At 41.9% G+C, this 24,861-nt stretch overlaps 5 protein-coding genes across 7 annotated transcripts; 3 read left to right on the top strand and 2 right to left on the bottom strand.

Moving 5' to 3' along the window:
• Positions 1–365: 365 nt before the first annotated feature.
• On the top strand, positions 366–1,237 carry RB195_002164 (uncharacterized protein; the record flags this gene model as incomplete). Of its 2 annotated transcripts, none has more annotated exons than XM_064199295.1 (3): positions 366–506; positions 663–801; positions 870–1,237. In XM_064199295.1, the coding sequence occupies 3 exons, from the start codon at positions 366–368 to the stop codon at positions 1,235–1,237; spliced, it is 648 nt and encodes a 215-aa protein (XP_064055176.1). The 2 variants fall into 2 exon arrangements, with proteins under 2 accessions (XP_064055176.1, XP_064055177.1); XM_064199296.1 differs by having other exon boundaries at positions 426–506; positions 663–813.
• A 135-nt stretch (positions 1,238–1,372) lies between these two features.
• Positions 1,373–1,606, bottom strand: RB195_002165 (uncharacterized protein; the record flags this gene model as incomplete). Its single annotated transcript, XM_064199297.1, has 1 exon — positions 1,373–1,606. The coding sequence occupies one exon, from the start codon at positions 1,604–1,606 to the stop codon at positions 1,373–1,375; it is 234 nt and encodes a 77-aa protein (XP_064055178.1).
• An 847-nt stretch (positions 1,607–2,453) lies between these two features.
• On the top strand, positions 2,454–2,966 carry RB195_002166 (uncharacterized protein; the record flags this gene model as incomplete). The annotated part of the gene is made up of 1 exon (XM_064199298.1): positions 2,454–2,966. One exon carries the CDS (start codon positions 2,454–2,456, stop codon positions 2,964–2,966), a length of 513 nt encoding a protein of 170 aa, XP_064055179.1.
• A 24-nt stretch (positions 2,967–2,990) lies between these two features.
• On the top strand, positions 2,991–3,365 carry RB195_002167 (uncharacterized protein; the record flags this gene model as incomplete). 2 transcript variants are annotated; one of them, XM_064199300.1, is made up of 1 exon in its annotated part: positions 2,991–3,365. In XM_064199300.1, one exon carries the CDS (start codon positions 2,991–2,993, stop codon positions 3,363–3,365), a length of 375 nt encoding a protein of 124 aa, XP_064055180.1. The 2 variants fall into 2 exon arrangements, with proteins under 2 accessions (XP_064055180.1, XP_064055181.1); XM_064199299.1 differs by having other exon boundaries at positions 3,027–3,365.
• A 2,330-nt stretch (positions 3,366–5,695) lies between these two features.
• On the bottom strand, positions 5,696–20,942 carry RB195_002168 (uncharacterized protein; the record flags this gene model as incomplete). The annotated part of the gene is made up of 16 exons (XM_064199301.1): positions 5,696–5,808; positions 6,048–6,204; positions 6,299–6,388; positions 6,442–6,593; positions 6,753–6,883; positions 6,963–7,051; positions 8,636–8,807; positions 11,455–14,349; positions 16,103–16,254; positions 16,319–16,468; positions 16,873–16,928; positions 17,932–18,077; positions 18,218–18,350; positions 18,813–18,968; positions 20,314–20,451; positions 20,891–20,942. The coding sequence occupies 16 exons, from the start codon at positions 20,940–20,942 to the stop codon at positions 5,696–5,698; spliced, it is 4,782 nt and encodes a 1,593-aa protein (XP_064055182.1).
• Between the last annotated feature and the right edge of the window lie 3,919 nt (positions 20,943–24,861).

Genomic DNA, 24,861 nt, shown 5'->3' on the forward strand with positions numbered 1-24,861 from the left:
TTTTTGAATATTGTAAGGTCTGGAAGATTGTAACTAATTTTCTGTGAAAAGCATTTTGAGATACCATACTTTTGGTAGTATTCCACAAGATTCCAATAATTACACTACTGTTTTTGTAACATCCTAGATTTTTTTTGGAATTCAGGTTCGAGAGAGAACTAGGAATTTTGCGTATTTGGCCTGAATTTCTTGCTTCTGAGTTTTGAGAGAACCAGACGATCCAAAGAGAAGTTTCTTTCTTTTTTCCTTTCTGGAGCTTTCTTTTGACCTGTTCTGTTCCGGATATAGGAATAACTTTTTGAACGTCGTCCTATTCTCTGAATGGGAAAACTTATTGAATTTCCAACTTTTTTCAAGCGCGAAGAATGTTTATCTTGCGATTCTCATGGGTTTCACTGTTTTTCCAGATTTTCGATTGGAAAAAGATGAAGACCCCTCACAATGGTTTACCGCCCCATAGTGGCGTGAAGGTGACTCTAGGCGTCGATCTGCGATGTACAGCGTGGGTTCGTCTTCCGGCAGGGTCTCCTAAGCTGAAAAGGAGTTCGACACATCCGACATTCCGACTTCTCGCAATCGGTAGCCTAGCTAAGAGTAAACCACTGCTAAGATTCACCACCGCCTTAGCAAAATGTCGCAAAGTGGCTACTTGATCCGTATAGGTTGGGCGACGACCTGTGGTGAAAGCTAAGCTCGCCGTGGCATGGCTGCTTAGTTTGGGGAAACGTTTCTTTGCCACTCCAGCATATTCACTGCCTCAGTACCCTGCACAGTGGGCTCTGCCGTCTCAGACGTCGGACGGTATGGCGACCAGTGAGAGGCGATCAAATTTCTAAAGTTGCTCAGGACGTCATTGATTCTGGACCAAGGTGACACACGCACGAATCGCCATGGTGGCTGTCTCAGACCGAGAACAGTGTCCACAGACGCTGACCTGCATGCCCTTCTCGGAGCTGCAGAGGGTATCAAATTTTACGTGATTGTTCTGCAGGAGGCCAAGTGCAGAAGGAGCGACGTACGACAGATGAATGACGGTACACTCGTCATTCGTAGGGAGAAGGTTCCGTCGCGAAATATAGGCGGTGTTAGTTTTGCTGTGCACCCATCTGTCGTCCATCTTGTCGATTCTCATGAGATCCTGCCACCTCATCTGGCCATTCTTCGCCTCCACCCTCTGCGCCAAAAACCCATCAGTATCATCAACTACTATTCACCAACATCAGCAGCTGATGAATGAGCATTGGACGCGTTTTACGAGGAGCTGGAGGAAGTAGTCCACAACGAGAAGTCCTTTTACAAATTCGTTGTCGGAGACTTCAACGCAAAACTAGGAAAGGCCACAGAAGAGGAATACAGGATTGGAAGATTTGGACTAGGGGACCGGAATGAAAATGGCAATCGTCTCGCTGGGTTGCTGTTCGCCGCCCGCCTCCTTCATGGGAATTCTCTTCTCATGAAGAACGATCATCGTTGGTGGACATGGGAATCGCCCAATGGTGCGACTTGTGCGGACATCGACTACATACTCACCAACTGGAGTTGATGTCTGCTTGACGTCTCGGTAGTACCACCATTTTGTAGTGGTTCTGATCACCGTCTCCTTCATGCGAAAATACGACTTAGCCACACGATGGAAAAGAAAATCTGCTATCGGCAATGAAGGTGAAAAGAAGTCGTCTACAACGATTGCGTACTCGAGGACTCCTTGTCCCAAGGTGATTGGCACATCGAGGAGGACCCAGACGTGAACTACGAGATGCTGCTCAGAGGATTATGAGCCTATGCTGAACGTGTCTCGAAGCCGCGCACGACAAACTTAGATCGAATTTCGAAAACCACCAAGGAACTGTTGGATTTGTTGAAGATTCTGGAAGCAGCACAAAGAAGAACGAGTCTAAAGAAATGCCGCAGAGATTTCTGCGAATATAATACTCCGCTAGCAGCCTTTCTGAGCGAAGACGGAACTCGCACATCTTCTCGTCGTGAAATGGAAATCATTACGGAGAGGTTCTACTCGAACCTTTTCCGTTCATCAACTCCTGCGTCAAGCTCGATCATCCCCACTGGTGAAGCTCCACCACGGATTCTCTCTTCGGAAGTATGAGTCGCTATCAAGAGCATGAAACCTGGCAGAGCCCCCGGATTTTATATTAGCATACTTTCTTCGGGCTGATGGCCATCCACTTCATGTAATCTTAGCAGCGCACATGACATCCTACCTTCAGAAAGGAAGGATCCCAGACCAGAGGAAGACCTCGCGAACCGTTCTTATCCATAAGAAAGGTGACCGATAGGACCTTCCGAACTACCGTCCGATGTGCTTGCTGAGCGTGTTATACAAAGTATTCACCAAGATCATCCTCACGCGCATATCTACGACGCTGGATGAAGCCCAGCCTCAAGAACAAACTGGATTCCGCCAGGGGTTCAGCTGCTTGGTTCACATCCAGACCATGTCGAGGGTCATAGAGGTTTGCCGGGAATACCGCCTGCCTTTTGTTCTAAAGTTCGTCGACTATGAGAAAGCCTTCGACAGCGTAGAAACGAATGCAGTACTGTCAGCGCTGGTCGATCAAGGTGTGGATGCTTCGTATGTGAGGACATTAGCCAATTGCTACGATCGATACACCACGAAGATACAGTTTTTCCACCGCACCCTCACCATACCCATTGGAAAGGGGGTGCGACAAAGCTATAATGTATCGCCGAAGCTGTTCACGACTGCACTGCAATGGATAATGAAGTCACTTTCCTGGGAAGAAAAAGGCACACGTGTTGATGGAAGATTTCTCTCGAACCTTCATTTCACGGACGACATCGTTCTCTTTTCGAGCACTACCAGTGAAGCAGAAACGATGCTTAACGAACTGAACGAAGCAGGAAAGAGAATAGGACTGCGGATAAACAGAAAGAAAGCACAGTTCATGAAGAACGCCTACTACGAGGACAGAGAAACTTCGTCATAGGTATACCTCGGACGTTCTGTGAACATGGAAAACGACTTGAAAGAAGAACTGAATAGAAGAATGAGAGCAGCATGGGCAACATTCGCAGCCGTCAGGGAGGCTACGGACCAATTGACGGACCAAGATCTTCGTGCACATCTCTTCGACTGGGCTGTTCTTTTAGCGCTCTGTTACGCAGCGGAGACGTGGACAGACACCGTTGCCACGTCTAGGAAACTGCTTCCTATCCACAGAGCCCTTGAAAGATGTCTTCTGAAGTTTAACCGGCGCACACAACACCTAGCCGGTCTTCGTAGCTCCGACTTAAGAGGAATGTCCCGTCTTCGCGACCCAGCGGAATATGTATCGAAAGCAAAACATAGATGGACCGGCGCTAGAGTGGATCCCAAGGGACGCTAAACGCCCCCGAGGGAGACCGCCAACGAGATGGAGTGACGTGTTCGCTACACGGATGGACCAGCTGAGAGATCAGCTGGATACGGCTGAAGGACCTCGTCAACGTCACTCACGAAGCTTGGAACATCTTGGATGACAATGGCGAGGGAACGGAACGAGTGGAAGAGATGCCCGCACGTTCAGTAAAGACGGGCCATCTAAATAAGTATCTAAATAAGTTAAGATGGAGACATTTTCATTTTTCAGTTTTGCACTTTTCCGCTTTCTGTCCCATCTAAATTCCAAAAAAAAATAATCTAGCGCCAAAAAACTGTGATGCGGTATGACTGGGTGGACGAAGCGGTGGATACTGCGAATCTGGAAGGGAAAGGAGTGGAAAACGAATTTACGAAGCAAGTTCTGGTGTACAAATAAAGTAAAAAGTGCGTATGTGATCGGAAATTAAGGAGAAAAAGTAGATACTCCTATTAACCCCATTTAAAAGATGTGTCATCAGAGGCATATCATAGAGTATCAAAGAGTGAAAGATTTGATGACTGATAAGAGTGATATGCGACATTCATCTCATTTGAGCAACTTCGTAGGAATAAAGATTATCTCAAGAAGATGCTGCAGGAGAAAGAATAATATGCATCCATTTTCACATCTCATAATTCCACACATTTCAAGCCCTAACTGCTCTATATAAACTTCAAGTGGCAGCATGACCATGCGAACGACAAACACATTTTGTCCCCGAACATCTCATTATGTTACTGAAAAAAAACTATTTAAATCATTTCTCTAAGTCTAATCTAATAAAAATATTTCCCAAGGTGCTCTTTTTACGAAGTTGTTTACGGTCTTCCACACTTAACTATGTGTACAGAATCTGAGTTTTTTTTTTGTCACTAAATTATGCTATAGCTATGAAATGCTGAAAGCTGTATAGTATTTAAATCTTCATTTTTTAGAAGTAGTTTCGAGTTTCTACCTCTTCTACAAAAATTTGGTTCACATTGCATCGAACCTGCGCGGTCCCATTATCACATACTCAAAGCAGAATGTTGATTTTTTTCGTTTTTATTTTTCGTCACTCCTCCGTAATTCGACCTATACTTCCCACTTTTCCTTTTCTTGCAATATGTGCTTTAACCAGTCTTTAAGGATAGTGTTGAAACGGCGAACTATTTGAACACCAATATATCGGCAACATATCAGCAAATTTGCTTCTTATACTATTTCGTGTTTCTTCGCTTTTATTACCTATCGAATTTCACATTGGCCATTCATTCGGACTGCTATCAACTTCTGGTAAGAGATACCCGTGGATTTTTTTGTCTTCTATGATGGCTTGCTCGAGCAATTAGAGATAGAGTGAGTGTATTCTGTGGAGATTTACGACGAGGAGTCTGCAACTTTGCTGCTAAAGACCATTGTCGAACTACAATTGTTGTTTCGAATATTCTTCACTCTGCGAATCGCCTCTTACATGTGAAGAGGCACCTGTAGATTTCCCAGCATGCATCCGATCATTCCTTGCCTGAGCAATTAGTGATGGAATATCCTGTGGAGATTCACCGGCATTGCTACCTAAGTACTTGACCCTACTTACCTACCTACCTTGATCATACATCATCGGCTAGAATTCAATTCACTAAGTTTTGGAGAAGCAGACATATCCACTGGAACTTTCTGAGGGAAGTTTCGAATGTAAATTTTGTGATAAGAGATAATCTCAAGTCCAATCTCGAGACCAGGAGCGAGAGAAATCCTCACATGAAATGTGAGGGAACGATCCAACTTATAGATTCAAATTGAGAATATGAAAACTTTCTTCGAAACCAAAGAACATTCCTGCTTTTAAAAGTAATGGAGGTGAGCACCGTTGATATATTGTAAGTACCAGGCTTTTTTGTAGCCTTATTTGCCTTCACGTGAAACTTTCGAATAATGTTGATACTTTGACACAGATTAATAAATGAGAACAGAGGCAAATTATTTTGTTTATTTGTGTAACTCTAGTACCAACTTGGAGTCGTTTCGCTTTCTGCAAGCCGAATCTTTCATCCGAATACGAACTGTCACCTAATTGGCCTTATAAAACAACACAAATTACTCGGTAGTAGCAGCAACCATTACAATAGCGTCAAGATTAATTTTAAAAAATTTATTAATGCAAGTTTGGCACCACATCGGATATGTACAGATTAGTAATTCAATTATTAAACATACAAGCATGATTATACATACCAAAGTGAAAACGCCAATTTCATCGCAGATCAAGCATTCAACATACCCAACATTTTGCACACTTCCGTTATTATGCGAAATACATTTAAAAAAAGGTGAAATTATGGGACGTCGCCGGTGCGGACATAGTACCTCAGTTGATCTTCCGAGTTCACAACTACGAGTCGGCGTTTGACGGTGTGATCACCTCCCAATGCAAGAAGCTGACTTTCAACTGAAATCATCCTAAAATTACTCGACGATACAGAAATTAGCATGTTCTTAGAATTCCAGTGAACGCTACACATTAGGTCTAAGGTCCAAAAAATAAATATGAATAATATGATATGAATCCAAATGATGATGAATATTACAAACTTCCAGTTAAAGTCCTTGTAGGTTTTTCAATAAATGTTCTTAAGTGATAACGATGATATTGATAATGACAAGAGAACACATTAATGAATCATGTACCGCTATGTCCAGGCCTGTTGGCCAGCACATGTGGAGAAATTCCTATCTGGCTGGCGAGTTTGGGATCGGCTTCCAAAGCACGTCGGATCTCTTCCAGACTTAGACTGCGGGCAGCACGTTTGTCTCGCGGACAACCATCGACGGGTGCGCAGCTAGCCTAAATTCCATGATTAAGGAGATGGACACTGTATCTATATGGATCTACCTAGTCAAGATTTTGCAACGCTCTGAGCTGGTAAGAAGGCTCTTACCGGTGGACATGGAGCGAAAGGACATATCCGCACGAGACATGAGTATTGCACATGAGGAGTACTCTGGTAGCGGAAGGCTTCGACGGAGACCTGGTGAGGAGTGAATTACTTAGAATTCATCGAATATCACCTTCTTCGCCAACCTTCACTCCAAATTCGGACTGCTTTGGTGGGCACACCAACCCAACGAGATCCGCCTGACACCCTTCTCGAATTATCGGCAACGGTTCGCGTTCCCACTCGTACTTAGAATCAATAGGTTCTACTTGACACTCTTGTACGGACATGTATTCGGCTGGAAACGGAGTGTTACTTCGAACCAAAGATCTTACAGTAGTCTTAAAGTCTTAAAGTCTTAAAGTTCAGTGTTGCGAGGAAAATCGGGTAATATCACTCCTATCCATTCTTTTTCCACACAACTTTTGCGATCCTATCATTACAGATCCAAACGTACGTGGTATAGCATAAAGCGGAGCAAATGAAAGTGTGATTTTCGTTCCAACTACTACCGCCTCAACTGGTTGACCATTGTGGAAGATATCAAACGATACAGACCCTTTAACTGGCTTGGTAGGTTCGGTTGGCCTAGAAATACGCACTTCTGTTTCGCCAAGACTGGCTTGAACAATTGGGTTTGTAGCCTAAAAGCGAAACTCCTAATTACTTTGTAGGTGCTGGTGGGCCAGCCGTGTGCAAAACGGGAGATCGATTCAGAGGCGCCTTAGCGGTGGTTGTAGAAGTCGTTGTTGGAGTCTGAAATCGTAATGGATCCAGTTTTACTCTAAAGCGTCGTATTTCATCTCATATAAAAGGATAAAGGATAAGATGTCTGGCGTTAACCAATCCGCATGGGATGCGCCACCACGTTCACTTCAATTCGGAATCGTTCGAGGTTAACGAACGTGTGACTGCCTTATACAACGACTTGCGAGGCTACCCGATGTGTTGAGTTACTGTTTTTATACTCCCAGACAAGTCTGGTACCAATTTATCGACCCCAGAGTGATGAAAGACTTAGTGCGCACTGGTGCAGATTCCAACCTCCGATCGATCGGAACCTCTTACAGACTGCGCTACACACGCCTCGATCTCACGTATAGTCGGGTCAAAACCACATGAATCACGAGTGTAGTTGCGGTGCATTTGCGTATGCGCTCGAAACGGCGCGGTGGAGAAAGCAGTAAGCAGGAACCGGGTTGGGACCATCGTAAACTGCAGCGATAGGTGGCGCCAGCAAAGGTTTCACCACGCTCCACCGAAGCGCTTGGAGAGAAGCCGCATACCCAATTGCGTATGTGCTTCATATCGTTTTGATCCTGCTATAATTCACACAAATGTAACATTGTTCTAGCACTACTATCGCTGCTGACTCCTATTTCTGGCAAGGGAGACGCCTCAATAAACCACTCAATGGGTAACATCTCAAATTCCATTCTGAGATCCCGTATGCACAAGAGATACTCCTATTTGGTTTTTACTCTTTTTTCCTTCACCATGTTTCTATTATACTCGTAGGATTAATAGACATTTTGGGAAAAATTTAAGTTTCGACCAACTTAGAGGCACTACTCCACGAATCTGGGGTGGCACGGATTTCCGGTGGAGTATTCGAACACGGGATCGTAGATTATTGAAAGAAGGATGATTCCGTTCATTTCTTCCTAATTCCCGCAGAAAACGGCCCGGAAGATACGGCTTCGAGCGTTCCAGCGCACTATTTTCTACAACGAGTTCGGTTGGAGCGCGCCAGCCTTGTGCGCGCGCCGCATCTTCCGGGCCGTTTTTTTACGGGAAATAGGAAGAAATGGACGGAATCACACCCCTCTCCATAATCTACTATCCCGTATACGAATACTCCACCTGAAATCCGTACCACCTCAGATTTGTGGGGTGATACGGCCTTTAAGTGAAGAAAATTGAAAAAAAGAACAGCCTGATTTGTTCCGACACTAAAGCAGGAGAACTCGGATATGAATTATTTGAAATATGTGATTTCTTAGAAAAAAGGATGTACGAACAATGCACTCTCGCACACTGAATGAAGTAATATTTCAGTTCAAATCTTCACAAAATCCCTAAAATATTCACAATAAATAAGATGTACTTCATGCTACGTTATATTTATGGTATACTAAGCTCCCACAAACTTGATAATCAGCTTTTTGGGTGAACTGTTTACTAGTTTTTTTTTTCTCCGAAAACCTTTGTTTTTCACCTTAGTTCGGTTTTTTTTTTAACGTTAGCTCGGATAGTTGATAAACAACTCATTTCCCTAGATGAGAGAAACAAATCAGTAATGTTTTCGATAGGAAACCTCAATGGAAACACGGTGCGTACCGTTGTCGATCTTTGAGTGGTTGTCCATCCCCTTGTGGATGTTTTCTTGGTGGCTGTGGTCGGTTCTGTGGTCGTAGTGGTGCTACTAGGTCTCAGTGTAGTGCTCGTTGTTAGTTTGATTGTCGTTGTGGATGGGGCAGCAGTAGACCTCGTTGTGGTTGTCGTCTTCGGTCTAAAAGATCTTATATAAAAATCATGATTTTTTGTGACAGTACTGTGATGGTCATTAAAGGCAGCACACCACGAATTTGATGTGGTGCGGATTTCAGGTGGAGTATCCGTATACGGAGTCGTAGATTATGGAGACGGGGGTAGTTCCGCTCATTTCTCCCTGCATCATTGCAAACCTTCAGAATGCTGTTTTGTACGATGCCTTCCATTGCAGCGCGCCACCCTTGCACGCGTAGCGTTCCTCACTGCCTGTCGGGGCAGTCCGAATTGATTTTCAACGAATCGCAGGGCAGAGCCGGCGCAAGGGGTGGAGCGTTGGCGTCGAGATGGCGTCGTACAAAACAGCATTCTGGAGGCGGCTGTTTATAATGATGCAGGGAGAGATGAGCGGAACCACCCCCGTCTCCATAATCTACGACCCCGTATACGGATACTCCACCTGAAATCCGCACCACCTCAGATTCGTGGTATGCTGCCTTAAATCATCCACAGAATCGTCCTTATATTCGTTCTTCAGAAGTCCGATTGCACTCACGACTACTCGAAATTCATAGAGGGACTTCCGTTTCCATGCTAATTTTAGTGATGATTTCTATAACTGGCAAAAGAAACATTAAAGACACCAATTTAAGGGGTTTTCTCCTTCTTAGCTGTCTCGGGTTTTCGTTGCTTTTTTCGATCCTTAATACTAAATGAAACAATGGTTCATTTTGCAGTGCTTTTTTCTAATTTATGAGTTTTTTTAGGAGACGTGGGAGAATTACTGATGCTGAAACTGCGCTGAATCTTAACAAGTGACTTATTAAACTGGTGCTCGCTTCGCTCCCCTTCACTGACCAACGAAAATCAATATTAGTCCCTTTTCCGGGAAATTAGACTTGTGTACCTCTAACTTTTCCTGTAATCTTTCTTCATCTTTTTTTTTTATTATAAACAAAGGCGAAAGATTTCATAGTTCTTTCTAACCTCGTCAGTTCTACATTTGGAAAATATTCAGCTTCAAACACATACCAATATAATGTAGACACAATTTGAAAGTATTACTCAAAATATTGGTTTTCCTCCTGTTTCCCCCCAAGAGCTACCAAAGAATGATGTTTTAGCACAAAATAACGTGAGACATAATCTTATTGATCGTAAGAAATTCCACGGGCGAATGAGTCATAAAAGTGGAAAGCAACGCGCCCAGTGGGCACGGCTATGAAACGTCCCATTTACCTTTTGCGACATGTACACGAAGTTATTGCGCAACCATTTCGATGCCGTCGGACCCGTCGCACTCGCTTTTTCGAAGTTTGTGACACACACATACATACACGCATACACATAAATACACACATGCACATACACACATACATATACATACATACACAAATACATACACACATACGCATACATACCCATACACACATACATACACACATAAATACACATACGCGCACACACGCTCGCACACGCGCACACACACACGCGGATTAAGCTCGTTATTATATATCACCAGTCTGAATGTCCGGCTAAAGCCGGACTTCAGACTTTCGCTGATTTTAGCTTCGCTCCCCTTCACTGATCAATGAAAGTCAATAGTAGTGGTGTTTTCTGTAAAATTAGATTGGTGTTTTTTTTTAACAACGCTTTCCTTCTCTCCTTTATATTATAAATTAAGGCGAAAGATTACGGAGTTTTCCTTCTAAGCGCGTCAATTCTACATTTGGAGAATATTCAACCATCAGCGACAAACACTCCTTCGATGCCAGATTAATGCATATACTATTTGAAAGCATTACTCGAAGTATGGGTATCCCTCCTGATTTCCCCCAATAGTTATCATAGAATGATGTTTTAACATAAAATGACGTGAAAGACATCATCCTACTGATAAAGATAACGTTCCACGTCAGATCACGTAAACATCTTGCTACTATTTAAGCAGCTGTTTGCATGAGTATTTCCACTTTCTGAGAACGGCATGCTACGAACGTGAGGCGAACGAAGAAGGAAATAGGCACGCGGAGGAGTCATAAAGATGAAAAGCAACGCCCCCATTGGCCACGGCTATGAAACGGCTTTAACCATTTATCTTTTGCGTCATGCACACGAAGTTATTACGCACCAATCCGACGCCGCGGGACCCGTCGCACCCTCTTCTATAGGTGTCTGGCGCCGGTGGACCCGTCGCAGCTCCTCCTGTACGTGTATATATATATATATATTATGTATATATATATGTGTATATATATATATATACACACACATACACACAACACACAAAACAACACACACACACAGGCACACACACACACACGCACGCGCAAACACACACACACACACACGCACACACGCACACGCACACGCACCCGCACACACACACACACGCACGGACTAAGCTCGTTATTATATATCATGATGATTTTAACACTTTGACTCCTCTAAGCGTTGGAGTAAAATCATCTACCATAGTGTCATGACGACTCCGAAAGTACCAAATGTATGAAATTTGCTAGGAATCGAATGAAATATATGGTGTTTCATGCTTAAAAAATAGTTTCAACGCCTTAAATCGAATGAAGACATGAAGCGGGTCCTTGTGCTTGATTTCAATACACGGCGGCAGTCAAAGGGTGAAATCCGACGAAAGTACCAACACCTACCTGTGGGTGCGAAAAGAGTGCGGTGATGTGACGGTGCTGGGTGCTCGAAGTGCTCTACGAGGTTTGCTTTGTTTCCCAGAGGTTTGCCCTTTTGCCAGATTTATATGTTTGTGGTGTTTTGTGAATGTTGTAACTGAAGTTGCTGTTGTTGATAGCGGTTGTCTTTGGAACAAGGCAAGTTGCGTTTGTGGAGAATTGTTCTCTTTCATCAATGTAGAGTTTTCCACGATAGGTAATTGTAGTGTTGAACTTATTGATTGTTTCTGTGTTGTTCTCCTCAATATAGTTTTTTTTCGAGAATCTTTATTCCGCTGAAGTGATGATGACAGCTTCGTTGAAAATGCTTTCAATTGTTGCTTCAACACTGTTTCAGTCTTCGGTGAGACAATTTGTTCCGGTCTAAGCGGAATTCGCATTTCTCGCCGAAACTTACCTCTCACATGGCGTCGAATCTGTGCTATACTACTGCGCCTACGTTGTTTTCTTTGAATATGTTGTCTTTTACGCTCTCTTCTCTGCACTAAATGCTGCTTCTTCGCATTTTCCATGGACGCAGCAAGAAGTTTTAGGAGGGTGATCATTCTCTGTGATAAATGACTGCTTTCCAATAGAGGAACGAGCTCATCCAAAGGATCCTGATCTTTCGTCCCAACTCGTTGCACTACGCCATCCTTTACCATTAGCTTTGGTTTCCCGAAGAAATCATTGTGTGGCACTGGGACTGCTTCTCTCTGCTGTATTTTTGCTATTTTAACGCCTTCAATTGCTCTTTTGCTCTGTTCATTTTCTTTTAGGAATGTCGCTGACGATTTGCTTCGATTAGATGTTTTTGGAATTGTGGGCATCTTTGTAGCTCTAAGTGCAACTTCGAGATGCTCAGCCGATGTTGGTGTTGTCATTTTGATTGGAATCACGAGTGATTGTCGTCTGAGAAAGAAGTCAGATTTCTTTGATCTTGGATTTCTCTTTGGTTTTGTAAACCTTCTGTTGGAGGTCTTCTTCACAAATAAGCTCCCTTTATTCATTTGGTTGCTACCTTTCAATGCCCGTCTTGTTTGTCTTCCAGATCCCTGTTGTGGAAGGGAGATGCCTCGAGGATGTGTTCCATGTTTCTTCTTGTGCAACCGAACAACAGTCTTCACAACCTTAGTCATAACTGGTGGAGAACTATTACGTGGAATCATGGGAGGAATAGACTGCCTTGAGACTGACTTTAATTTTCCATCACCACTATTCTTTTTTGCCTCATCGCCTTGTTTTTCTTTGACCAAGCTAGGTTTCGGTGTTTTTGAAGTGTTTGTCGATTGGTGATTTACTCTTCTATTCGATTCCATTCTTGTACTAGCAGCTGTTTTAGCACCTAACGTCGCTGAAGGTGCCACACTTGACTTTTTATTCGACAAACTTAGGAGAACTTTGGTCTTTCTTATTGCTGCTTTTGTTTCTGTAGGATTCTGCGTCACCGCGGCATTCGACAGTGTAACATCCCTGTTAATAGTTTCCTTTGCAGGTTCAACAGCTACCAGTTTATTCTGTTGCACACTCGCAAATTCCAAATGCGATTTCTTTATTACGGATCTATGGGAATGATTTTTTGCCCTCAGCTCTGAAGAGATGTTTTCCTTCTTTATCATTAACCTCTGCAGTGATTGTGGTCCCGAAACAAATCCTCTAAATTCTTGTTCACGCACGGTAACATGTGGATTTGAAGTACCCTCAGTTGCTGTTACTCCCATCGTATTTATTGTAGAAGATAAGATTTCAGTACGACTAGGAAGGGTAGTAGATTCCGAGCTGTCGAAGTGTTTAGTGATGAATGAAGTACCCTCAGTTGCTGTTACTCCCATCGTATTTATTGTAGAAGATAAGATTTCAGTACGACTAGGAAGGGTAGTAGATTCCGAGCTGTCGAAGTGTTTAGTGATGAATGAAGTTCCTGAGGTTGCTGACGTCATTATGACAGTCGTCGATGGAAGTATAATTGCAGCGCTCGTTGCATCAGAATGTAGATTTATTAGTGTTTCTTGTGAACCCGTACCATCAAGAATTATTACAGGAATTTTCGTCGTTGCTTGGACGTCAAAGGTCGTCCTCTCTTCCTTGGGAGCCATGTGTAACTGCATATCTTTAACATCGTCATCGAAGAGTTCAATAGTTGAAGCAATTCCAAAATCTCTTATATTTTCTTCATTGTCGGGAACAACGGTCGTTACAGTGATTTCAGCCGTTCCACTTCCCTCCTCAATCTGACTTCCAGAGCTCTCAACAATAGAAATTTCGTCGATCTTAGATGTAGTGTTGATCTCTGTTGATCCAATCTGTTGTGCTCTCACCGTTACACGAACGGGTCCCGGTTCTGTGGTAATGGTGTGATCATCGCAGTTCGCCTTGCTGACACATGTAGATAGTTTAGCATTGCCAGTGAAAAGCTCATTGATTTTGTCTGAAGGGTTTGTAACATTAATAATGTTGCTCGTTATTATTTGGTTATATGATGGTGTTATGCTCTCGTTAATATCACGTGCGTCACCATCTGTTGTTAACTTAGCAAACAGCTCGACAATTGGTGCTTGAAATTTTGTTCTTATAGATTCCGCTGGTGGATCTATCTGCGCAAGAAACTCTTCCTTTTTTTCATCTAAAAGTTCATCGTCACCGCTTAGAAGATTCTCATCAGACCAGGTTGATTTGGCTAGATGGGCTCTAATGACTTGTTGAACAACTTGCTTGAAGGGTATGTCGGTGATGGCAGGTGTTTGTGTTTCTTCTGCGGTGATCAGTGGAAGCGGATATGTTTGTCTGAAAAGTTTTGCGTTGCTTGTCGGCGTTTTCAATGGAGTTGTTCGAGCCGGTGCATTGGAATTTGTGGGTGCGAACTCAGTAGTGAATTTCTCCCTGAAACGTGTGTATTAGATAACTAAACTGAGCGTTGAACTGGAATGTGACCCTATAAAACGGATTGCGGATAATTCCAGAAATGATAGTACGAGATTCACATTCGATCAATGGGTCAAAAATGATTTCATTCGTATCGAAATGGAGTTTGAATACTTAACTCTTCTCAATTAGGCGACCGATCGGGCGCAATATTTAAAAAGAAACAATTTAGACTGTTTTCTCAACAACTGCTCCGCCAACTCGTCAGTCCTAACTTAATCAGTGTCCTATAAAGTAAAGAGTAAATACAAAAGAAAAAGAGTGGGTTAATAGAATGTCTTGATCTGACTCAGCCTTCACCCAATCTACATTAATTCTCTCCTCGTTACTCTTTTTTCGTAGAATATAGCACTTGTTGCAGAAATTTGCACCGAGAAAGCAGATTGTATTATGCGCAATCGTTAGTGGGGATTTTTTTTTTGTTTTGAAGTGGATTATGATGACGAAATGTTTTTTAAAGGCATCACTCCACAAATCTGGGGTGGTACGGATTTCCAGTGGAGTATTCGTGTACGGGATCGTAGATTATTGAGAGAAGAGTGATTCCGTTCATTTCTTTCTAATTGCCATAGAATACGGCCCAGAAGATACGGCTTCGAGCGTTCCGGACACTATTTTCTACAAGGAGTTCGATTGGAGCGCGCCAGCCTTGTGTAAGCACCGCATCTTCTGGGCCGTTTTTTACGGCAATTAAGAACAAATGGACGGAATCACACCTCTCTCCATAATCTACTATTCCGTATATGAATACTCTACCTGAAATCCGTACCACCTCAGATTCGTGGGGTGATGCCTTTAAGGCGTTGCCTTAGAAAAACTCCAAAAAAAAAAACCGTCCGTACACACTGCCATGATAAAAGTTTGATAATCAAAAGCTAATTTTCCACTAGTTACCAGGGGTTTTGGCACGATTTCACCGCTGATTTGATTTCAAAAAGAGTTAACATGTGAAGACAACGAGATGGAGAAAACTTGGAATTATTTTTAGCTGAAGTGTTCTCAGTTTTCCGTTCGGGCTCGCATAATTCCACAATAAAAATAACCTCACCAGCGTAAAGCATCTTAGAAGTAAAATAGATAAGGAAATAAATATAAGAATAGTAAAAAAAAAATAAGAATAATCTTAGAAGTAAATAATAATATGATCTATTTTAACAAATCGTAAGAATATTGTGCTCTCGATATTCAGCTCCATTCTGTCTACGTGAACACAGTGTATGACGAAATTGACGATGTTCGGGTCTCCGAAAGCAAATAAAGAGCTCGGGATGTAAATTACGAGTGTTAGTGTGGGCCCAATCTCCTCCAATCGTCCTCAAAAACGGCATGGCAGCGACATTTGTTACTTAGTGCGTGTCATCGTTGTACATACGTCTTCGTCAGCAGCCTATTCATTGGTTTTACTTTAATACGCTGCTGAGGAGAACTCATTGATTGCTCATTCGTGCATGCGAGTGCGCATAATGGAGATGCGTTTCAACTTTCCTACTAGGAGCAAACGCCGTACCCCACGCTGCTTTTCGGAACGCTTAAGGGTAATTGAACGGGACCACATTCATGCTCTTAATCTACGTCCGAAATCCGTATTTGCTCACAGCGACCCGAACATGGTCAGGTTCAGTCCCTAACATGCGACAAAATTACTACGGCATAGGTTGAATAAGTAAACCTCATACAAATAAGTAAAACTCGATAATTGGAAAACACTCACTGTTTTCCTTCCTCAAGTGTGTTAGCGACTGCTTTGTTCGTTTTACCAACTATAGGACACTTAGCCTGATACGTTAAATCGTCAGGAGTAATAAAGTACAACGGTTCAATTCCATCAGTGGAAAGCACCACATCCAAAACCATCTCGTCTCCCTGGATTAACACTTATCGTAGTTTATTTGGAACTCACGACAAATAAGCCTAATGAAGTTTTCACCTGGAATCTTATGCTATCACTGCAGTTCTTTGAAGCAGTTGGAGAAGGAAACAGCAGTCCAAACTCGGTCATCTCCTTCGGTTCTATGCGGCAGGTGAAGAAGTCGTATAAACCATAAAGAGCGCCAGTGTAAGGAAATTTGCTTTTCACCTTAAAAGAGAAAGATCAACTTTCTCATGTTCCTGCAAACTCAGTAGGATGTGATGAAAAAGAAAATTCGAAAAAAAAAACTGTAGTAGGAGGAAGCTGCTCGTCAGGCTCTGAGGATAATTGGGTCAAAACGACATGAACCACGGACAGTTGCGTAAGCGGCTGCGGTCGAAGCTGCGCGGTGGAGCGTAGTGATTGGGATAGTGTGAGGATACTCGCTACCGCCACCCGTCTCTGCAGTTCGCCATGGTCCCACCTCGATTCCAACTGCTGTTTCCACCGCACCGGTTTGAGCGCACGCAATTGTCCGTGCTTCATGTCGTTTTGACCTTACTATGAGGAGCCGGAAAAACACATCTTTTTCTATAAAGGACAAGAAAGAGGTTCGAAAAGATATCACCTACTTTCACGAAAATTCCATCTTCGCGGCATTCTTGATCGAACTTGAAAGTGTCTGAAACTAAAACAAAAGCTTTAAGAAGCGAATAATGTTGTTCTGCACCTTCTTCTCCCTTTCATTTACCAAGTAAAATATCAATTGTTTTATACCTCCAGTTTTCCTACATGAAGTTATCATCTAAAAACGAGAAAACTAAACCACACGACTTGTAAATTGACCCCTTCTCACGATTCCGATGCAGTGGCCAGCGGCTGCAACCGGTTATGAAGTAGAGACTAACTGTCGCTTTTTCTGGTGCCACACACGGAAAGAGGTCATATGAGATCGACTATTACGGCACCTGAACTAATCCTTTTCGTACTCCTAATACTTCCCGATGCCTTGGATAGCCTTTTTTAATCCAAAAAGTGACCCCAAATAACTAGGTCAAATGTTAGCGCTGAAAACACAAAACATACATACGCACGTCTTACGCAAATAATCATTGCTTATAATAAGAGAGTATTCTTGGCATTTTCTTTCCATTAAAAATGTTGTTGCTAGTCCCTCCTAATTCATGAAGAAAGTATGTTTCTTTAAAAAAAAACATTGCTTTAATTATGCGTGTCACCACGATCAAACAACAAAAGAACAAAGTTCGCGTTGCCTAAAGTCCAGCACCGGTCTCTTAGCGTTGAAGTTTTCTAATTCTTGCAATTTATCCATCTCAAGAAGTGTCCAAGTGTCATTACTTCAGTTTTTGTGATAAGAAAACAGAAAAAAAAACAGTGTGAAAGCCTCCAGAAAAACATACACACATGAAGATCTAAGCCGAACCATTACTTACCATTCCCCAATAAAGCGAAGAGAAAAAGGATTCTGAACAATAATTAAGTGAAATGGCAGTGAAAATCCACGTTTATCTGCAATACTTCGATCTGGACACCGTATTATCTAGAAACCCTTTCGTTAAAAAATGCCCTCCAACATTGCCTCAAAGAAAGTATTAGAGAGCTTTTCTTCACTTTGTTTTAACAGTGTTTAATGGGACTAGAATAGACATGAACGATAAGTGCACACTCACGATTATAGCAATTATTTTCGTAGTAGTCAATGCGGAAATTCGGGTTGTTGTTCAATCGAATCGCTTTCGGCTTTGTGAGTTGACTATCTCCCGATACATGACACCCACCGTCAGTACGATTAAATGAGATCGAACGGCATGGAATTCTAGAGAAAGTATCTTTTGAATTATACTTGAAAGTAGCGAGTGAGTTTTTTGTTAGTCATAATGAATAAAGAAAATGTTTTCGGGAACTTCTTTTCTTCCTTGTCTTCTTCAAAGTACAATCGACTAAAACGAAACTTACGATCTCTCATCTAAGCATTCGACAAGGCATTCCTCCAAACTGTTCTTCTTGGTTACTCGAATCACATCACGCGAGTCCATGTAACGATCAGAAAGGTAAGTGAAGGCGTACTCGCCACCACATCGGCGCGATGCTTAAACAAAGCTACTTAGATAGATAATTTACTATTGCATTCCGAAATTCATATAATTTATACCAAAAAGTCCAAACCAACAAACAAACGACAACTACTACTGTTGCTAATGGGAAGTTCTCAATTTTCTGCACTTCATAAGTGCAACTGCGCTAATTTTGTAATTTATAAGAGTCGCAGAGCAACGAAGAGCACAAAAATTCTCTACTTTAATCAAAATATATCGACTCATAGGTGAAGAAGTAGGCAAACATATATATTCGACCTTGTGCAGCTAAAAGGATTTCAGTGGATTCAGGTTATAGATAGATTAGCTGTATTAACCACTTTCCAGCCATCTGCTAAAGTCAAGTATGGCAAGTGTTCAATTTTACTCAAACAGATACAAAGAAAAGATAATATTAAAGGAAATTCGAATTTCATTTAAATCTCAGTTATGTGACTGACCAATAATCAACCTACAATTGAGACAATACTTCCAGAAGAACGAATACCGGTCATCCGCTTCCACATAACCATCCACATTTTGAAGCTGATGTGGCTGGAAGACGTCACATTGATGTGCGAAGCCATCTGGTGCTGGATGGTGATTCAATGCTGCACATTCCAAAGATCGTCCTATAAAATAGACAGTAACATAGACAGAAAGTTTTGGGCGCTGAAAGCCGAAGTATACAAGTCAGATTCACGCTTGGTTAGATGCATCAAAGCTTCATGTAGAATAACCGCCCTATCACAGTCAAACGCTAAAAGGGGGTTACTTGAGGGCACTCAAGGCTGCTCTAATCGAAGCACACTTAGGGCGTAAAAAATCGTTTTTAGCTGTCAAATGGCTTGGCGAAATTTCCGATAATTAGACCGTTCCCCCGTGTTCAGTAATATAAAAAAGGAGATGCTTTTTTTTGATAAATTCCACCCCATACAAATACTCGCAACGTTCTCGCTCCAGACATTTATGTTCACCTTTTTGCATTATGAGAAGAAAGGAAGACAAAGCTGAAACTACTGATGCTCTAAGTTCTTCAAACTCTCCGAACATCTTCTTGGAAGTGAACAGCTAAGTCATACTATGTAGTAGTTTCAACGAAGGCAAAGAACCGAAAATGGCCTGATAGGTGGCTTCTCCGCAATTCGCCTTTCGCAGTTAAAGGCATCACCCCACGAATCTGGAGTGGTACGGATTCCCGGTGAAGTATTCGTATACAGGATCGCAGATTATTGAGAGAAGGGTGATTCCGTCCATTTCTTCCTAATTGCCGTAGAGAACGGCCCGGAAGATACGGCTTCGAGCGTTCCGGCACACTATTTTTCACAAGGAGTTCGATTGGAGCGCGCCAGCCTTGTGCACGAGCGCATCTTTCGGGACGTTTTTTACGGCAATTAGGAAGAAATGGACGGAATCACAATCCTCTCCATAATCTACTATGCCGTATACGAATACTCCACCTGAAATTCGCACTACCTCAGATTCGTGGTATGCTGCCTTTAAGAACGATTTTTGGCTCTAAGCGCACTTCTATTAGAACAGTCTTGAGTTTTCCTCCTCCGGTCTTTTCGCCCAAACAAATTTACTCTCATCTACTTTAGAAGCGAAATGATCCTATTTCCTATCCTTACTACGTAATTATGGCTTGAAAGTACGAGTTTTGCGTCACCCAGAAATGACAGAACGTTACATATAGGATCAAAACGACATGAAACACGGTGGAGTTGCGTAAGCGGCTGCGCTCGAAGTGATGCGGTGGAAATAGCGGTTGGAATCGAGGTGGGACCATAGCGAACTGCAGCTATGAACGGTGGCAGCAGAGCCCCTCACTCGATCTTAACCGGCATGCTCCGCCGCACCGCTTCAGGCGCAGCGTGCTCACACAGCTGCAACATGCTTCATGTCGTTTTGACTCCGCCATGAATTCATCATAATTTTGTCGTTTTTCCAAAGATTAAAATCAAGAACAATACTTACCTGGTAACTGTGGATCCTCTCCCAACGAACATGCACTTTCACATGCTCGTAGTGATAGGCGAGCATTGGCGACTGATTTGAAGTTTAGCCGCACTCGAGGCCATCGGACATAATATGCGTTACATGGTAGTGAGGCAGCTGGAGATTAAGGGATTCACTCATCAGCTACACTAGCGAATATTTCAAAAAAAAAGTGGCACTGAGAAACCTTCTCTTCCATAGTTCCTCTTAAAAACGTAGTGAAATATTCGCCTACAAATTCGCAGAGACATTTCGTACAGGAGGAAAATGTCCTTCTACCATAATCTTTTCTAATGTGGATAATGGACGAGGACATCCATTAGGTCGTATGTAAAAGGTTGTAGGTCTGTATTGACACCAGCGAAAGAAAAAGTCCCCCCCCTCCATAGGCAACAACTCCATGAGCTATTCGTGTAATGTGTTTCAAAGTATGAATTTTTGCTCGGCATCGTCTTAACAATCACTTCTAATCACTATGACTTAAGTCCCATTGAGGACCAGTCTATCAAGTCATCAGATGAGATTAACTAATAAGAATCAACTGAAGATGACTAACCTGTTGCACTGGAAACAAATAACAGTAGAAATAACGCAACAAGGTTCAGCATCCCTGAACTCCTGCTTATTGATGCAAAAATAAAATTTCGTTAACTCCGCTATTATTTGACGGAACCGAACATTTGAAAAGTTGCACTTAGGAGAAACTATTGATGAAAGTAAAAAGAGAGATGGCAGGGGAAGGGCGAAGGGTTATTAGACGAAATATATTCATACGGCCATGAAGGGTGGGAAGAGCAGTGAGGACATGTCATAAAATCAGGAACTAGTGGAACCTGGTGAACTGTGAACTGAGACTCCCGGGGACCGCGCGTTTTGTCCCTTTGATCTCACAAGTAGGCAGGATGTAGGTCGACAAAATCGAAAATAAACAGTGAGTAGACGATGTTCTACACGCATCCTGCCACTCAAAAACGTGTCTGGATGGAGGGATGTCAGTTTAGCCTCGATTATTTCTATGCTTCCGCATATTCGAAGAACATGTTCAAACAAACATGTAGCGTAGTAAGTTGTGCTACGGGAAGTTCGAAGAACTCTTTAAATTACCTGTGTAAAAGTGAAGAGTAAAGTGTACCTTAAAATAGAAATCGTTTCATTGACAGTTTCCTAAGGTTTCAATCACGGGACAAATACTCTGAAAATTGCGATGAACTTTGAGAAGAGAAAAAGAAAAAGATCTTTGAAAGTTAGAGATCTTACACAATCCGCATATAAGCTATGTCTCCACCCTCACCAAGCCATGAATGTTAGTTCGTCCTCAGACGGAAAAAAAGAAAGAAAATTGAATTGAAGTCAAGAGCTTTATCCAGAAAGTCTGAATACAATCAGTAAATATAGTAAAGCTGCAATAATTCTACACATTCACAATAATATGCCTGTATTAATGGGTACTCATTGCCCCCGTTTAAAACCAACAGATTTGGCACCCCATTTTCAACTAGGTAATCCATAATTCGATAATTTCAGCACACCGTGCTGATTTCTGTAGCATACAATGTATGAGAAAGAATGTATAATAGGTGAATATAACGCAATCTTAAGGAGAAGTTTTCTGCTGTATTTTCCTCCATTTTTTGAGAAGAATTAAGACTGCTCGTAAGAAGGCTTTGAACTTTCCTTTTTTTTATAACCCATTGAACATCTACAAAACATGCGACATTTGAAAACTTCCTACTTTTCAAACATAATAAAACAGTGCTCGTTCGTTTCCTGAACTGGGTCATGGCCCCCGTTTATGTATACGTAAACACAGCAACCTTTTGAAGGAAACGACACCTTTGCGAAAACTCAATAGGCCATAGAAAGAGTACTGCAGTTCGAAATTATTCCACTGCGAACACCGTACTATCAGCTAGTTAGCTAACATCGAAAAAAAGTTCAAGAAGTGTATGATTCATAATTTACGCTTTGATTGTCCTCCTGATAATGATTGATGCATTAACGGGTAATCATGGGCAGGGTATTATTCCTGAAAAAAAATGAAAGAAAACGTCGCGAGCACGGAAAGGAGCATCACAACGTAACAACGTCGACAAAAAGAGAAACCTCTGCAAAATGCGTTTCCAAACGTGGTGTTTTTCTTTACTCCAAATATCACGAGAAAATACTAACAACACATCTATTGTCAACTTCTACATATAGTTGCAAGCACTTGCTTGTTCTTGTAATCACGACCCACTCACCCACTTTATCTCCGGGTAATGTACGCTCCCTCTTTACAGCACGAAATCCACGTGAGACGCGGTCATCGGGGGTAACATAAGTATAGGTGTTTATGGGGAATATAGTTTACTAGATCTTCCCATGCAAAATACTCGCCAACTTATTTTGAGATTTGCTATTCTACTTTTCATTTTTCACTTAGTGAACGCACTGAAGTGACAGAAATCTATCTGTTGAGAGACCTTAGCGCAAAAAAAAAGAACTGAACACTTCCTGACACGTTCGCAGAAGGGTTCGGAAAAAAAAACCCGCAATCTGCAGAAAGACACAGCCAACAACACAAACGAATAAAAACCTCAACCAGTTAATATGTGATATAGCGCATCTATTAATCGCTAGCTGGACAGAAAGGGAACGACACGTTAGTCGCAATTTGATACATTAACGATGAGATCGACGCACAATAGACGACAATCAGCGTATTAACAGTGTGATTTGGGAACAAGATGTGATTAGGCATGTTCGGGTTTTCCATATCTGATAGAACCGCGAACACTCAAGGATTTGGCTGATAAACGATTGCAAATAAGGAAAGATGCGACCTACAGCCAGCACGCGGGAGTGGACTGGTAGTGCATCATCCACAGAAAATACGCACATTGCCTCACAAGGGCAGATCTTTATGTCCTTGAGCGTGTAGATTGTCAGTGAAAAATCAGGAGACATTTGTATTTATTCAGGTAACAAAAAAAGTTCACACACTTAGGACTTCCACTGTTAATCTTTGGCGATGCATGTCCATTCTCAGTAGTTGAAGAAAAGAAGAACCAATCCTTTATTTTAAAAATGCGTGCTGCCGACGAGTTATCCTCATTTGTCATATTTTATTAGGAGCGCCCAATAACAATATGAAAACAGTCGTTAACATGCATATCTATTAACACAAAAATTACTAAAGCAAACTGGGATAGGTCCCACAGTTGAAGCGACTAGTAGGAAGTAACAAAGTTTTGATGAGAATATCTTTGAAAAAAACACTTGCTGTTTTTCATTTTTTCGCAACGATAATATTGAAGTCGACATAAACAGACATATTTGGAAATTTTCTATGGTTCTATCATTTCTATGTAGTCGTAGATGTCCCAAATTTTAGAATATAGTTTTCTGTTGTTTTTTTTACTTCTTTGGACACCATTACTCATCTGGGGTGTTCATTGTTTCGCGCAATTGGTCAGTCGAAACAATTGTGGTAGGATTTTCTTTTTAGATTTCTCCCGTAAAAGGTGCTCAAACATCAGAAATGATCCGTACAGCGACAGCTTAAAGAAATATGTTGTGAATTTGAAAAAGTAAAAAACTGCACCAAATATAGACATGTACTGATGACGGAGTCAAGCAGTAATTGTCGCAAAGTAGGTCAACGCAGCTGTCGATTGAAGTACACGCTCACACTTTGCAGTGATTTCTGATATTTCAAAAGATTTGATGGAAGTTCTCAACGGAATATATGTAAACCAATTTCTGCGATGTAATTTGGGAAGTTAAAGAGAGGAAATTTACTAGAAGGCCCATAGATATGAAAACGATTATTGCTAACAATTCAAAAGAATACTACATGAATATTCACGAACATCAAGATCATCGTCCCTGCATGGACGAGACGTCATGAAATCAACGCATATTGGGCTAAGATTGGCTAGCTATTGTTGAAATTCCGCAAGTAGGTGGACGCACCCGCGCGGTACGAGCCAAATGACGATGACCTTGGCCTGCTAGCGACAGATAAGGCTAGCGAGGGAGACGAGGTAGGACGTTAAACTCCTAAATCGCTGTCGGTTCCTGTGTGTGGACTGTCAAACATTCATAAATCGTTTTCACATTGATGACTGATTAACTGCACCGAATATGCATGTTTCGAAGGTAGCGCTTTCGAAGGTATCCTGTGAAAATAATCCTTTCTGAAATAATTTTTCATATCGGAAAGTTCTGAAGAGGTCTCTTAAAAGCTCATGAACTCAGAAACAGCCGACACGTAAAAAAAAATCCTACACATTGCACGTGAAAAAAAAATGCTGAGATAGAATAAAACCATTAGAAGATGGAATCGTAGCAGTTTGATCAACAGTCGGATATATCCAGAAATGTTCAAACTGATGAGCAACTCCTGCTAAAAAAAAAAGTTGAATGATTTTCTTCCTATTCAATATGATTTCCGTTGAAAATTTAAAGATCATTCGAATTGCAATGATAAACTAACAACGTCAAAGAAAAAGCACCGACATATTTCAGACAAGATTTCCTATTCAC

The sequence above is a fragment of the Necator americanus genome, chromosome IV (genome assembly GCF_031761385.1).
Source record: "Necator americanus strain Aroian chromosome IV, whole genome shotgun sequence".
NCBI classification, from domain to species: domain Eukaryota; kingdom Metazoa; phylum Nematoda; class Chromadorea; order Rhabditida; family Ancylostomatidae; genus Necator; species Necator americanus.